Source organism: Salvia splendens, chromosome 9 (genome assembly GCF_004379255.2).
Source record: "Salvia splendens isolate huo1 chromosome 9, SspV2, whole genome shotgun sequence".
In the NCBI taxonomy this organism is placed as follows: Eukaryota; Viridiplantae; Streptophyta; class Magnoliopsida; order Lamiales; family Lamiaceae; genus Salvia; species Salvia splendens.
In genome coordinates, this window is record NC_056040.1 from 3315432 (window position 1) to 3329579 (window position 14148).

Genomic DNA, 14148 nt, shown 5'->3' on the forward strand with positions numbered 1-14148 from the left:
TGAAATAAAGATATCGAGAGTATTATTAGCTTTTACTAAAACTATATTCTACATTAAAAAGAATATCATTTTGTATAGGGTTAATTCTTGTTTGTCCTTCAACACCTCTTAAAATTATGAAATTGACCAAATCTGTTTCGAATATTTCAACATTTAAATGATAAATTATGAAATTTTAAAAAAAAATCAATTGTTCCATTTAATCAACTTTATTTTATTTTATTTTTAAAAAAATTAGTTTTTAAGTCGGCGTTGTTTAGTGTTTCATAACGTTACGTTAATGCAAATTACCATCACTATAAATTACCAACAAAATTAAAAAAATAAAAAAACTACACGAATTCGACGGTTGATCTTCACTCTCAGAAACCTGAAAACAAAGCTGGCGAAAGAGGAGAAGAAAAAGCAAGCTATGTGTGGAAGAGGAAGGTCTACTCTGCGAGCGGATGGCATTGCTCAGGCCTGCCATTTCAACTCTCGCCCCATGCGCCATGTCGACATCGATCGGTATGTTTTCGCAAATCGCCCTTTGATTTTCGCATTTTCGCCGATTTAAGTTTGATTTACACTTGCTTCGAAGTTGAACGAAGAAAAATTGTTGATTTTGAGTGAAATTGGTGTATGAATTAGGTATCGGCCGTCGTACAACGTCGCGCCGGGGTTCAACGTGCCGGTAGTTCGACTAGATGACGGCGACGGCGTCGTTTCGCACTGCATGAAATGGGGACTGGTTCCTAGCTTTACTAAGGAAATTGATGAAATCGATCACTTTAAGATGGTAGTACTAATGTATTTTCTCTAGTGACGTAGTCTCTAATTTTGAGCAGGTGTGTGTGCATTTGATAGAGAGTTGATTAATGCTGTAACTTCTAATTTTGACTTACATTTGTGCATAAGCGTGCATTTGATGAGAGAGAGAGAGAGAGAGAGAGACGACTGATGAAGCATGAAGGTTGTTTTTGTTTCAAAGCTATCTTACTTGTGTTGTGATTTTACAGTTCAATGCGAGGTGTGAATCGATAAGAGAGGAGCCTTCCTTTTGTCGACTTCTTCCAAAGAACAGGTGTTTGGTATCGTTTGAAGGGTATGTATATCTGCAACTCTATGCATATATTCTTGTTGGCTGTTACTGGACTTTCATATATAGACTGATCTACACCTTCATATCATGATTTTAGAGTTGCCATTAATTACATATACATTGTTTTCAAAATGTGAGTATCGCATAGTTTGGAACGTAAAATAGTCACCTATTTTCAAGTGATATATGGTGTATAATGTGTGTGTGTGTAAGAAAGAGAGAGAGAGCTGAAGTCTTATAGAATGAACCAGAGTGTCATTTTTGGATACCCTGTTTTGTGAACCTAATCTATCATCATTTGGTATTTATAATTTCTGAATTTTCTTGTGAAAGCTCTGAAAAAATATGATGTTTGCTTTTATGATACTCATACAACTTAGTTCCAGTTTTTACCTGATAAAATTATGTTTTCAGATTTTATGAATGGAAGAAGGATGGATCCAAAAAGCAACCTTACTACGTCCACTTTAAGGATGGTCGTCCAATGGTTTTTGCTGCTCTATTCGATTCTTGGAAAAATTCAGAAGGTGAAATACACATTAATGAAGAACATGTCCATAAGACTATGACCAATGCGCTTTTGCTGAGCCATTTTTGTACTGTTATTCCCATTTATTATGCAGGAGAAACGCTTTACACCTTCACTATTATCACTACTAAATCCTCGTCATCTCTGGAATGGATTCATGGTTTGTTCTTTCTCTCTTGCGGTGATGAAATGCACCTCTGCTTTGATCAGATAATAATGTGGTTTATTCATTCAAGTACAACATTGCTTTCACGGCCACTGTTTTTTGGAGATCAATTTAATTCAAACCCATGTCTGTCTGCATTCGTATTCACAGCAATCGTTTGATTATTTGTTACCCCATTGCAGATAGGATGCCTGTAATCTTGGGCAGCAAAGAATCAACTGATTGGTGGCTGAATGATTCTTCTTTATCCAATCTTGACAAAATACTCAAACCATATGAAGAAACAGATTTGGTAAGAACCGAAAATCTCTGGTTTTTTATTCCTTGGTGATATGTTGCTGGAGATGTGAACTGGGAATCTGGGATTTCAGAGAAATTGGCTTTTTCTTACAGGCCTGGTATCCTGTCACGCCTGCTATTGATGAAATTTCTTTTGATGGGCCCGAGTGCATTAAGGAGGTAATCTTTTTCTATTAAGCACACACGCATTAATTTTTTAGATCAAGACTTGATTTTAAAGTTGGTTTCGATCATCATTAGGATGATATGCTGCTTTTTAGTCGAATAAGTTTACTTAAATGTCATCATTCTGGGAAAAAAAACTAGATAATGATATATGTTACGTTCTTGCATGTTGAATCTTGTGACTGAGACTAAGCTCTCTTTACACAGGTAAAACTGGAGGAGACCAAGACAATCTCTCAGTTGTTCTCAAAGAAACAAGCAAGCAAATCGGAGGATCAAAGAAGAGCTTTGGGAATGTATTACACCAAAAATTGAGAAAGATAAACCTCCAAATCAATCTACAGCTGAAAGCGCTGCAATGAAGGATGAAGCTAGTGTGATGGAAGAACCAAAACAAGAAACTACGAAGATGGAGTTAATCGAGGATAAGAATTTAAGGCTTCTAACTCTGAAGAAGAGAGAGGAAGAGCTAAAGCAGGAACTCTACCAACTCACAACTCTTTGCGACGTCCCCGCCTGCATGATCATCCACGACCCTGCCACCAACTCAACCTCCATCTGGCCGGAGGATTCTTCCCAAGTCCGCGGCCTAATCGACTCCTACAAGGCCGTTAGGGAATAGGGCGTATGGGGTGTCTGATTTCAGCAGCGAGCGGCAGAAGAATGTCGAGGAGAAGGTTGTCAAGCTGCGGAAGACGAATGCGGAGAGCAAATACCCCACCCGGGACGATCGCCTCGATCTCATGAACGATTCCCAGTTGCGGCAATTGAGCGCCATGTTGCTCGCCAAGGCCCAGGCTGTGCGGTCAAGGATCGAGTTCTTGAAACGGGAGGCGGAGACCACTACGATGATGAAGAAAGACAACAATGAGATGCTTGATTTGGACGAGTCAGAAGACATTAATCAAGATGAAACTAGATGCTTCTAATTGTGTGTTGCTTATGTTGTTAATATTCAAGAATGCAATTGCACTGTTTTTTATATTATCACTGACACTGACAAATATTCTTGTTTCTTGATTACCAGGCTTCGATATTTTGTGCAAGACATCGATGGGAAAAGGAGTGGAGATATGTCGAGTAGCCTGTTCACTGCTTTACTTTCAGTCGTCGAGACTAATAGTGAGATTTTGATGAATAAAACTGGCTTCTGTGTTTAACAACGTAACCCAGTTTTTTAAGCCTTCAATGTTAAAAGTCAAAATAATTGTACCAATTCAACATTACGAGTTCAAGACTTTGATACTAAAAGTTGGCTTTATAAATCTGAATCTATATATTGATAACAAAGTGTACAAACACAAGCAAGAAACTTGAGTAAACATCCTTCTTTCATCGATCTAAAATGCGAAAAATAGGTCACTAATGCCAATGTGCATCCTAGTCTAATCTGAGAGATTAGGCTTATTTTATTTGAAGCCAAAGAAAAGAAAAAAAGGAAAAAAAAAAACTTTGATCAAACGTTACAACTGATGGATTCCTGTGAGTTATGGTATAACTTAGTGCACTGGGAGTGTGCATTCACCATCAAGCTATCTGCTCCTAGTCTAAAAGTGTACCTCACTATCAACGTCATACTCGACGTTTCGACTATCAACTTCAAACTCAAGACTCGGACCGAACCAAATAGTTTTAGGACATGAGTTTCATACGGCCTTTCCCAGCAACCTCTGAGTACCATGATTGCCATGCTTCCACAAAGTGGGAGAAAAGATCTTTTAGAGCTGAGAAAATCAAAAACAAGTTTTTGGTTAGCGAGTAAACCAGAATATCAGTACAAAGCATTCATTTGTACATACTAGTAATAATTTTCCATTTGAAGGTAGATGGCCGGTTGGTTACATATGTTGTGAAAGCATGCACTACAATCCATAGTTATAAATAGTCTCAAGTCATAACAGATTAAAGCCAGCATAAATGTGAACACCCGAATATGGAGTGTCATATGAGAATCTGAGAGAACATTCGTATTCTTTTATAGAACCAAACATGCACTGACACCCTTAAATCCTCAATAGCATTCCAACAGTTTGATGGAAAATTTCATAAGAACTGATGAGTTTTGGAAGAATGCAAACAAGTTGAATAGATTACTATATGTTTGCTAAATCAGTAAGGCTAAAAAATTTATGTGGTATACTGACATACTCCACCCATCCATTACTAATGGGCCATATTCAGAGAATGACTGAAGTCACCAAATCATGTTATTTTTTCCAAATGAGCAGTTGTAATTCATAACAATTGGCCTTCGGAGTAAGTACCTTGGTTGTGATACTGAGGTCTGTAAGACGCGGATAGACTTTCCCAATCAACAGCCTCTTTCCCTTCTCCATCATGAGAATCTCCAACCTTGGGCACATTTGCAGGCGCAAAAGGGCCAAACTGGTAACTCTTTCCAGCAGTTATCGTCTCATCCTCGTTTTCATTCTCATGTTTAACTTGTACTTGATTATGTGCCTTTAGGATTTTGAATCTATCTTCATCCATCCTGAGCCTCTTTGTAGTTGTAGCATTAGTGAGATCAGTTCCAAATATCCTCTTCTTAGAATCACTTGCAATCAAGGAATCAGCAGTGCTGTTATCTGGCTTTACAGTCAACCCCAGCCATCTGAAAGCCGGTTTCCTTGTCTCGGGGTGATGAGTCTGCAACCATCCATGACGGGATTTATCATTTATTCCACATAATCGGGATTACAAAACAATAGTAGTAATACTTAATTCAGAATAGCAGCCCATAAGAAAATATACCTTCTCAATAAATTTCATAGAAGACAGAACATTGGCAATGTCATACAGTCTTCTGACTTTTGCTGCAAAGTTGCACAAACAGCGTTAACAAACGTGTTCTAGTAAATTGCGTATATGCAGGTAAGGTAAGGTAAGTAAAACAAAGGGTGCATGTAAATTACTTCTAGTAGTCATTGAAGTGTGCTTTCCATCACCAAGCAAAAGCTTTGCAGCATCATCAAGAGAAATCATATCCATCTGAAAAGGATGAAAACAGATTAATCTCACAAAATCTAGATGCTAATATAAACGTCGAGAAAGGCCACAAACTGATGTACACTCACATCAGTGCAGAGGAACAGCTTAACAAAATTCTGCGTAAGAAGTCCGAGGGACTTTTCCTTCCTACTATCCCCTAGAAATGAAAAAAAGATAAAAAGGTCAATCTCCAATAATAGACATTTCAAAGATAAAATGCTTCAATTCATAAAATAAAATGGAATTGGAAGAAAATAAAACCAAATCGGAATGGCACTCACGTTTCAACAGAGAACTCGAATCGGATCTATCATTTTGACTTAAGCTGTTCATATCTGAGCACATTTCATCTTCTTCATCGTCTGAAATCTGGGGCCCTGAAATCTGAGGGGAGAAACATATGACAAGAAAAAAAACTAGAAGACGACTCATTTAATTCAAAGGTTAAATCAGATAACCATTCAATTGAATCTTTCAACAAGGAATAGAAATGGAATTAGAAAAAACATGAAAATCAGTAAAGACATACTTTCTCAGAGCAACTCGTATCAGCTGCAGGCCCAATATCTCTTAGACCTTCTCTCTGTAATCAAAATTGAAGATCGAAAACAGTTAGTGACGACGAAAACGAAATCGAATCACAAAAATTCAGAAACAACAGAAAATTAACACCTTTAGGTTTTCCAAAGCCTTCGGGATCGCTCCAAATCCTTTCCAGGTATATCGATTTTTCGCCTTCCTCGTAAGAATCTATGAACCACAAAACTCGAATCAGCTCAAAAATGGAAATCCAGCGCAGTCCGATCCCCAATTATTCAAAAGATGAAAGATTCCCCAAAATTAGAAGCTCTTACGCCAACGCTCTCCAAAACATTCACTATATCATAGATCCGCCTCCTCTCCACTCCTACAAGCAAAAAATCATCCAAAATCAGCTTCAAGCAATTGAATTTCGAAAGGGGGGGAAAGGATTAGGCCGCCGAAAACAAAATTAAAACCTAATTTCGATGCGGCATCGTCCAGCCCAATTGACTCCACCCCATCGTGATCGTACAAGCTCAAAAAACTGCACAATCAAAATCAAAATTAAAAACACAGAAACACTGCTGGATTCAGAATTGGGGAAAAAGGAATTTTCCACACATAAATCACGAATCAAACACATACTTGGAACACAGGAGGCCGAGGGATTTCTGTTTACGGCAGTAAGGTATATCTTTAGATCCAGATTCCGTCGCTGCTCCGGCGTGTTTGGGAACTAAATCCATTTCCTTCTTCAGCTACACCTCCGCAATTCTGCTACAGAGATAGACAATTGTATGCCACAAACGAAACCCACTGAAGAGGTACCGTTAAGAAGGGGTTTGTTGGGGATGGCGGGGGATAAGAGTTTGTGAATTTGAGAGGGATTTTGAAAGTTTGAAAATCCGCCATGCAAATAAAGCGGGAGTTTGAATCTCCATCAACGGTGAAAGAAGGAGACGCGCCTGTGCGCTTGTAATTACTATACTAGCCTCCGAGGAATGTGATTGTTGAGTTAGTGATGAGGGCATAATGGGAATTCGGTATTTGGGTACAGAAATGAAGGGAATCTGATAGTCACGTGGCCGGATTCGATTGTCGCAATTTTATCATTATTGTATAAATGCATGATGATTTTGAGGATTAATTTAGTCTATCGATAATAATTAGAAATTGGACTCAGAATTTTTGTAACTCGATGTTTTATTACTAGATCGGATTGTGCAATAATAATAATAGGATAATTTTGATTTTATTTTGGGTCTAGAAATTTCTTACGGAAAAATAAGTCAAATTGTTATTTAGTGGTGCAATCACATCCTCATTGAGTCACCGGTGACCCTTACACAAAGGGCATACTACAATTTAAAAATACTATACTCATGTATGGCTTCGGGCATATTTGAGCCTTGCGCGTATGACATGAATTCATTAATAACATTGACCTGAATATGATATTACACGGTTAAACATGATTTATCTGATAAAACTTTATTTACATAATGTAAACATGATAATGCAAACCTATTTAATATAAAAGTAGTATTTCATTCGTTCCTTGTTAATAGAGTCATTTTTCTATTTTAGGAAGTTTTAAATCATTTCTATTTTTGACAAAAAGTAACTATCCATTTTACTTTATTATCTCTTTATCCCTCTTATTTTATTCTCTCTTACTTTTTTAACCAACCATTTAACGTACTATTTTAAAACTCCGTGCCGAAAATAAATGTATCTATTAACAAGAAAATGATGGAGTAGTATATAGTAGTACTAGTATATATTTTTAATTAGTTATCTGAACCTAACAAAGCCCAAATTATTGAATTTTTAGTGAATCAACTCGATAAACACACAAACTCATTAAAATTTGGCAAAGCTCATTCAATTCATCCATTTTTTTGTGGAATGTTTATGTCATGAGCGATATTTTGTAAAGTGAGAATGAAATCATTATTAGTAGGTGACAATGAAATCATTACTATAAAAGGAAATAATTACCATACCACCCAAGCCCTACTCAATTCCGGTCCTTCAAACTTAAGTAAGAATTCAAGTTTTATGAAATCACATTCCAGGGCTATTTTGTTCAATTTTACTACTTTGAAAAACATTTGGTGCGTGTGGGTCAGATTAGGTCCCTATACTAACCCAATCTAGATTGATCCGAAATTGGCCAAACTCATTCCATCATCGAACCTCTATGACTTAAAAGTAATCTGTAAATGAGTGCTTATATTAATAATTTAATTATTTCTTGCATATAAAAGTTACTACACTATTATGTTAATAAACGCATTAGGTCGGGTGTGATCCCAAGTGTGCCTCTATTCTCACTCATATTCATCAAAACAAAATCTAATCTATGCCAAAAATGTCATGCAAAATCAATCATCATTCTTGTTTCAATCACTCTCATCAACTTCTCTTCGAAATTGTCATCCCTTGCCCTCCTCAAAATTGTTCCTTTATAGCATCCACAATGGCTTTCGCCCAACAATAGCCCAGCCATAGCCCAGCCACAAACTCCCCCTGCCACATCATCAGCACTAAAAATCCTCATGTCACATCATCAGGACAAGCAAATAGCCCAGCAATAGCATAGCCACATCACTCAAAATTATATAAGCTGAATAATTGACAATCACACAAAATACAGAATTAACTTGACGACACAGATACGGCAAAATTCAATAATTTTATTTAAATTTTAAAAAAAAGTACATTTAAAAAAATTACACAATAAAGACGGGCCTTGCGCGCCGACTCCTGCCGTTCCGCAAAGTAGGTCTTCCTCTCATCTGATGCGCATCTGATCGGCTTCACAAAGACGGGCCACCTAGGGTATATCTCATCCGCCAAGTAGTAGCCCATATCATGCCGGTTGCCGTTGGCGACAAAACTAATGGCCGGACCGACGCCCTGGCACTGCTCGTTGAAAAGGGGCGACGAGTTGAGGACGTTGAGGTCGTTGTTCGACCTGGCTATCCCAAAATACGCATGCCAAATCCACAGCCGGTAGTCAGCTACGACCTCGAGGATCATCGTTCTTTCTCTTGTAGCCGGTCGTGTAAAACCTCTTCCAGGAGGCGGGACAGTTCTTCCACTCCCAATGCATACAATCTATGCTGCCTAACATACCCGGGAACCCATGCTTCTCCCCGTGCATCTACATCAGATCCTGGCAGTCTTTGGGGTAGGGCTTCAAAGGTACTGATCACGGAAAATTTCAATCACGCCCTGACAGAAAATACATCATACATTCAAGGGCAGTCGTCTCACCGATGTGGAGGTACTCGTCCCACATGTCTGCCGCGCCTCCATAGGCCAACTGCCTGATTGCCGCAGTGCACTTTTGAATAGGTGTGTGTCGGGTATGCCAGCCGCATCATGCCTGAAGCGGAAATACAGATATTGATGCTCCAAGGCGTTAACAATACGCATAAACAAGGCTCTGCTCATCCTAAAACGACGTCTGAAAAGGTTGGCGTTGAACCGCGGCTCCTGTGCGAAGTAGTCTTCGTATAGGCGCTGATGTGCAGCTACGTGATCACGTTCAATCACTGTTCGGCGGTGGCCAACTGGTCGTGGTCGAGGTCGAGGTACCGCCGGCTGCAATGCCCTCTGCATCAGCCGATCAATCTCACGGTTCGTATAGGCCTCTAACGCTTCGTTCATTCAACGTTCGTACTCCTCAGCATCCTCAACACTACCACCACTGCTACCACCAACGTTGCTCATTTCCCGTTGTTGATCTTGTACAGAAATTAAGATAGAGAGAGTACTCGTTAAAACAAGTGGTGCAGATGAAAATGACGTGCAAAGCGCGTATATATAGTGTTTCGAAAATTTAAAAAAATCGCTCGCCGATCCGGAGGCTGCAATGGCGGCGAGCGGACCGGCGAGCGCATCGCCCAGCACTCGCTAATCGGCGTGCGCTCGCCGATTTTTTTGCCGAGCTCGCCGGTTACAATGGTTCGGCGAGCGCCGGAGATCGGCTAGCCGATCCGCTCGCCGCCATTGTGAATGCTCTTACTACTTTGCGGTTTCCACTCTCTCTTTTGCAAAACGGTGCCGTTTGCAAGTTCCCATAAAACGGCGCCGTTTGCGAGTCACTGATTTGAAGTTGCAAGTTCAAAAATCAGCACCGAGGCGCGGCCGCCGATACAAAACCCCAACGCCGCAATTCCATCTCAAAACTCGTCAATGCCACCAATCTCAGCGGCGTATAGGAGGGAGTATAGGAGGGGGGGCTGCTCATGCGTTGCTATGCGCTTAATTTATCTTCTGCATTGCTACGTTAGAGAGATTATAATCTTCCTGTGTCTGTTCTGTATACTGTACATATTCCAAGTGAAAAACTATGAAATTTTTTCATGTGATAGAGATGTGTTAAGAGCATCCGCATCGCCATCTCGATGCGGGCTCGGACTCGTCTCGGCAGCATCGAGATAGCGATGCAGCCCTCTCGTCGCGTCGCTTGTCCCTCCGCCTCGATGAAGCTGGCGAGCACTGGCGCGAGGCGTGACGCCCACTCGCCGGCCCGCGAGTGGGCGTCGTCATGCTGACGCAATAAATAACTTTTTTTTAAAATCATTTTTTCCGAAAAAAAATTAAAATTTTAAAACGGTAATATTACTGTTTGAATTTAAATTTTTTTTCTTTTTTTATTCTATAAATACTCTCATTACCTCTTTCATTTTACACACAAACACACTATCTCTCATCTTTTTTTAGGATTTTAAATTGTAATTTTCTTTTATTTAATGAAGTGTGTTTTTATTAATTGAATTTGTTGGAAATAAAAATAAAAAATAAAATTGAATGAATAGTTAAGGGATGAGATAGTTAAGATGTGGAGGGTTGCATGTGATGTCTCTTAGTTAAGAGATGAGGTAAAAAGTGCAGTGAGACCCATGAATAGTTAAGCGATAAGACGGTATTGAGACATGTGGATGACCTAACATTTTGTGCTACGGAACTTACATTTTTCAAATTATACGTTTTTTCAAATTATACGTTTTTTATAAGGCTCTCACAACACTACGAAACTTACATTTTTCAAATTATACGTTTTTTATAACTAATATTTGCTATATGTCTTTCTTCCTCTTTTACAGCCTTTTTATATTTTATTCAAACACTAAAAAATAAAGTACTCTTTCAATGAAATATTTATGTATTCTACATATAAGAAAAGTGTAAAATAAAATTAAATATTAAACCATAAATAAGACATATATATGCTATTTTATATCATCATAATAATTAACAATTATTTTAATTTATCAATCTAATGAAATTTTTGAGTGTTTTTGAGTGTCTACATTAAAAAAAAGTGTTCCACAATGAAAATAAATATGTATCGCATAAAAAAAGAAACGAAAATAAACAAATCCTACAAAAAATCAAATACTGTCAATTAAAAACAAAAATAATATAAGTAGCAAATTTGGGGGCAAATTCCTTTTATTTTAAAAAGAAACTGCGTCGAAGTATATAGATTTCATTACGGATATTTTGTAAATGTTAGTTATATGATTTACAAATGTAAGTTTCGTAGTTTTGTGAGAGCTTCCTATAATAGTTAAATACTTAAATATATATAATCAATAAAGTAGTGAGAAGAAAAGAATTAAAATCCCTTACACTTGAAGTCCTGCGTTTCATTTGTCTATTGCTGCGTTTTATACCACAACACAATTTTGCTGTGTTTTTTGAAACAGCAGGGGATCCACCCCCATTTTGATGAGATCAAGGTATGATTTTGAGGATGATTTGTATATTTGGGCAATGAAATTGAGACAATAGTTGCATTGAGTTGCTAATTATCATTACTGTAAATTAAATAGAGAGAGTGAAAGATTGTAAAAAGGCAACAAGCCATCCCTTGGATTGAAACACCAAGAAAGAGACAAACTTCACATTGTCTCATGAGTTAAAAGATGAAATACAAAATCAAACAACATCATAGTATCCATCACACTCTAAAACTTTCTAACCCAATTTCTACTTCATGTGATTCCTCATCTCACTTGAAAGAATCTACATAAACCTAACACACATCATGCATGTTTATTGCCTAAGTTGTCTTAGATGTTGAGCTATCTCACTCAAAACTCCCCTTTTCTGCACACTCATGGCAACGTGCTTCAACAACACACTCTCTGCTTCCACTGCTCTCAGCCTTCCCTTCACCAATCTTACTTCTCTCGCAAGGACGTCCAGCTCGGCATCATCCGCCGAGTACAACTTCTCCTCCAACTCCGCCAACTGACATAGGATACGGCACATCTCCCCCTCGTAGTTCAATGCAGCTAGCTCGTCTTGGATCTTACGTTCCTCCTCGTCCCGTGGTGACATGACTTGCGAGTTCACACGACCCACCTTACACGGAACATCACTCCCTTCGCCCTGCGAGTCCACAATGTCTTGATGACTCTCAACATGACTTGCCTCACATTGAGCATCACTGTCTTCGCTCACCGAGTTCACAATGTCGTCCTGATGATCCTCATGTTCGTCCCGCGAGTTCACAATGTCGTTTTGATGATCCTCGTCATGACCCACCTCACGCGCATCATCACTCCCTTCATCCCGCGAGTTCACAATGTCATCTTGATGATCCTCATCATGACCCACCTCACGCGCATCATCTCTCCCTTCGTCGTGCGAGTTCACAATGTCGTCTTGATGATCCTCATCTAGACAAACCCGCGAGTTCACAATGTCTTGATGATCCTCATCTAGACGCACCACACGGGGATCATTGCTCATTTTGCCACACGAGTTCACAATGTCTTGACGATCCTCATCAAGACGCACCTCAGACAGATCGCCACTCCCTTTGGCCCCAACCACACTGTACCTCTCCCCATGCTCCTCGAGCTCGTGCCCCATGACCTTAATCTCCTCTTCCCTCCTGACCAACATGTCCTTCATCCTCTGCATCGCCTCCTGGTCATACTCCGCCTGCCCCTCCATCATCCTCTTGTACTGCAACGCCTCCATCAGCACCGCCGCCTTCTCCTCCTGCAGGCGTGTGATCATTGCCATCGCGTTGTTGGCTGCCACAGCGGAGGCACTTCTCTCCTCATCCAACTCCATGTATAGGGCCATCATGGACCTCCGGTCGAGTGTCACCTGTCTCTTGAGACGGGCCACAAGCTCGGCCTCGGTCTCGCCCTCTTTGATCGGCTCCATGGCAAACTCTATTCTCCTAGGAGTCCTAGGACTCGCTGAGGCTGCACCATCTGATAATGCGACTCCAAAGAATCTGTTTCTATCTGAGAAATGTGGAGTTTTTGGTTCATCTCCAAACATATTATTTATGCCCTCTTTACCTGCATCCATACACAAGAATAGAATTAGCCTATTGAAGAATGAACACACACAGACATAATCTCTCATAACAAATTCACCATATTCATCACCATGGAACTCTGATCTTGAATCTGCTATCAATTTAAGCTCTGTGTACGCATCAACGCTGCCACCATCACCATTCCCGCCTGAGAACCAAGCTGCACGAGGAGAACAAGGGGCAGCCATGGACAAACACGCCTTGTATCTCAACGGTGACTTCAACTTTATAGGGTCCCCACAGCAAGAGCACCTCAAAATCCCAATCCTCTCATTAGCCACAATCTCCTTCTCATATTTCCTCAACTGTCTCAGCTGCACATTCCCCTCATCCACAACAAGGGGCCTGCGCCTATCGCAGCCAGATTCCTTCTCGGATGAGAGAAGGCATCCCTGGCACATGCTGCGGATGTCAGAAAGACGCTTGTGCACGTGGCAGTAGGCGAGGGCGGAGATATTCCTCTTGTGATCCTCACAAAAGGATTCATTGTAGTAGAAACTGGAGCTCCTCTGCACAAGGAGATGATCAAGCCTGGTGCAGAGCAAGCATGGAGTTTTGAGCTCGAACCATTGGGTGATTTCGTTGCAGAGGAAGGCGAGGAGGCCGTCGAAAAAGAGCAAGACGATCACCAGCCATTCGAGGATGGCGTAGATGAAGAAATAGGAGAGAGTTCCGAACTTTTCCTCGATGGAGATCCTCAATGCTGCCCCTGCGGGAAGCATGTTGATTGATAAAGGAAAGATCTTTTCAAGAACAAATTAAAAAGGGTCAAATTGAATGAAGATGGAAAGGTTTCGAAGAGGAGAGAATCAAGAAACTTTTTTGGATGTAAGAACACCCCAAATCTTGATCCCTCCCTCCCTTTTCTTCTCTCTCTTGTCTCTCTTTGTTCTCTCTGGCTGTCAACTGCGTGAGGATGGTTAACTAAATGGTTTGCCAAAAATAAGGATGTTTGGATTTGTAGCATTTACCTGAATTAACGGTCTGCCGATAAAGACACCTTTTTTTATTGAAATGATGACACCAATCTCTTT

At 39.9% G+C, this 14148-nt stretch overlaps 3 protein-coding genes across 4 annotated transcripts; 1 reads left to right on the forward strand and 2 right to left on the reverse strand.

Moving 5' to 3' along the window:
• The first annotated feature begins 360 nt into the window (after positions 1-360).
• On the forward strand, positions 361-3462 carry LOC121747402 (abasic site processing protein YoqW-like). Its single transcript, XM_042141437.1, has 8 exons — positions 361-507; positions 631-778; positions 999-1084; positions 1496-1608; positions 1705-1770; positions 1959-2068; positions 2170-2235; positions 2449-3462. The coding sequence occupies exons 1-8, from the start codon at positions 413-415 to the stop codon at positions 2554-2556; spliced, it is 792 nt and encodes a 263-aa protein (XP_041997371.1). The 5' UTR covers positions 361-412; the 3' UTR covers positions 2557-3462.
• A 31-nt stretch (positions 3463-3493) lies between these two features.
• On the reverse strand, positions 3494-6654 carry LOC121746660 (E2F transcription factor-like E2FE). The gene is made up of 11 exons (XM_042140572.1): positions 6397-6654; positions 6228-6295; positions 6084-6136; positions 5902-5979; positions 5759-5812; positions 5511-5613; positions 5316-5386; positions 5154-5229; positions 4993-5054; positions 4506-4887; positions 3494-3965 (listed from the first exon to the last, which is right to left on the reverse strand). Exons 1-11 carry the CDS (start codon positions 6495-6497, stop codon positions 3874-3876), a joined length of 1140 nt encoding a protein of 379 aa, XP_041996506.1. The 5' UTR covers positions 6498-6654; the 3' UTR covers positions 3494-3873.
• Positions 6655-11646: 4992 nt separating this feature from the next.
• On the reverse strand, positions 11647-14022 carry LOC121749804 (probable myosin-binding protein 5). Of its 2 annotated transcripts, none has more exons than XM_042144447.1 (2): positions 13185-14022; positions 11647-13094 (listed from the first exon to the last, which is right to left on the reverse strand). In XM_042144447.1, the coding sequence occupies exons 1-2, from the start codon at positions 13834-13836 to the stop codon at positions 11827-11829; spliced, it is 1920 nt and encodes a 639-aa protein (XP_042000381.1). In that variant the 5' UTR covers positions 13837-14022; the 3' UTR covers positions 11647-11826. The 2 variants fall into 2 exon arrangements, with proteins under 2 accessions (XP_042000381.1, XP_042000380.1); XM_042144446.1 differs by having other exon boundaries at positions 13173-14022.
• Between the last annotated feature and the right edge of the window lie 126 nt (positions 14023-14148).

Bases quoted from the DNA above. Each gene is read 5' to 3' on its own strand.
- LOC121746660 (XM_042140572.1), bottom strand. From the start codon at position 6,497: ATGGATTTAGTTCCCAAACACGCCGGAGCAGCGACGGAATCTGGATCT. The intron at 6,137-6,227 runs GTTTTAATTTTG...TTTTGCTTGTAG, and splicing joins CGATGCCGCATCGAAATTAG to GAGTGGAGAGGAGGCGGATC. The intron at 5,055-5,153 runs GTAATTTACATG...GCAACTTTGCAG, and splicing joins CACTTCAATGACTACTAGAA to CAAAAGTCAGAAGACTGTAT.
- LOC121747402 (XM_042141437.1), top strand. From the start codon at position 413: ATGTGTGGAAGAGGAAGGTCTACTCTGCGAGCGGATGGCATTGCTCAG. The intron at 1,609-1,704 runs GTGAAATACACA...TTTATTATGCAG, and splicing joins TTCTTGGAAAAATTCAGAAG to GAGAAACGCTTTACACCTTC. The intron at 2,236-2,448 runs GTAATCTTTTTC...CTCTTTACACAG, and splicing joins GGCCCGAGTGCATTAAGGAG to GTAAAACTGGAGGAGACCAA.
- LOC121749804 (XM_042144446.1), bottom strand. From the start codon at position 13,836: ATGCTTCCCGCAGGGGCAGCATTGAGGATCTCCATCGAGGAAAAGTTC. The intron at 13,095-13,172 runs GTGAATTTGTTA...GTATGGATGCAG, and splicing joins GTTCCATGGTGATGAATATG to GTAAAGAGGGCATAAATAAT.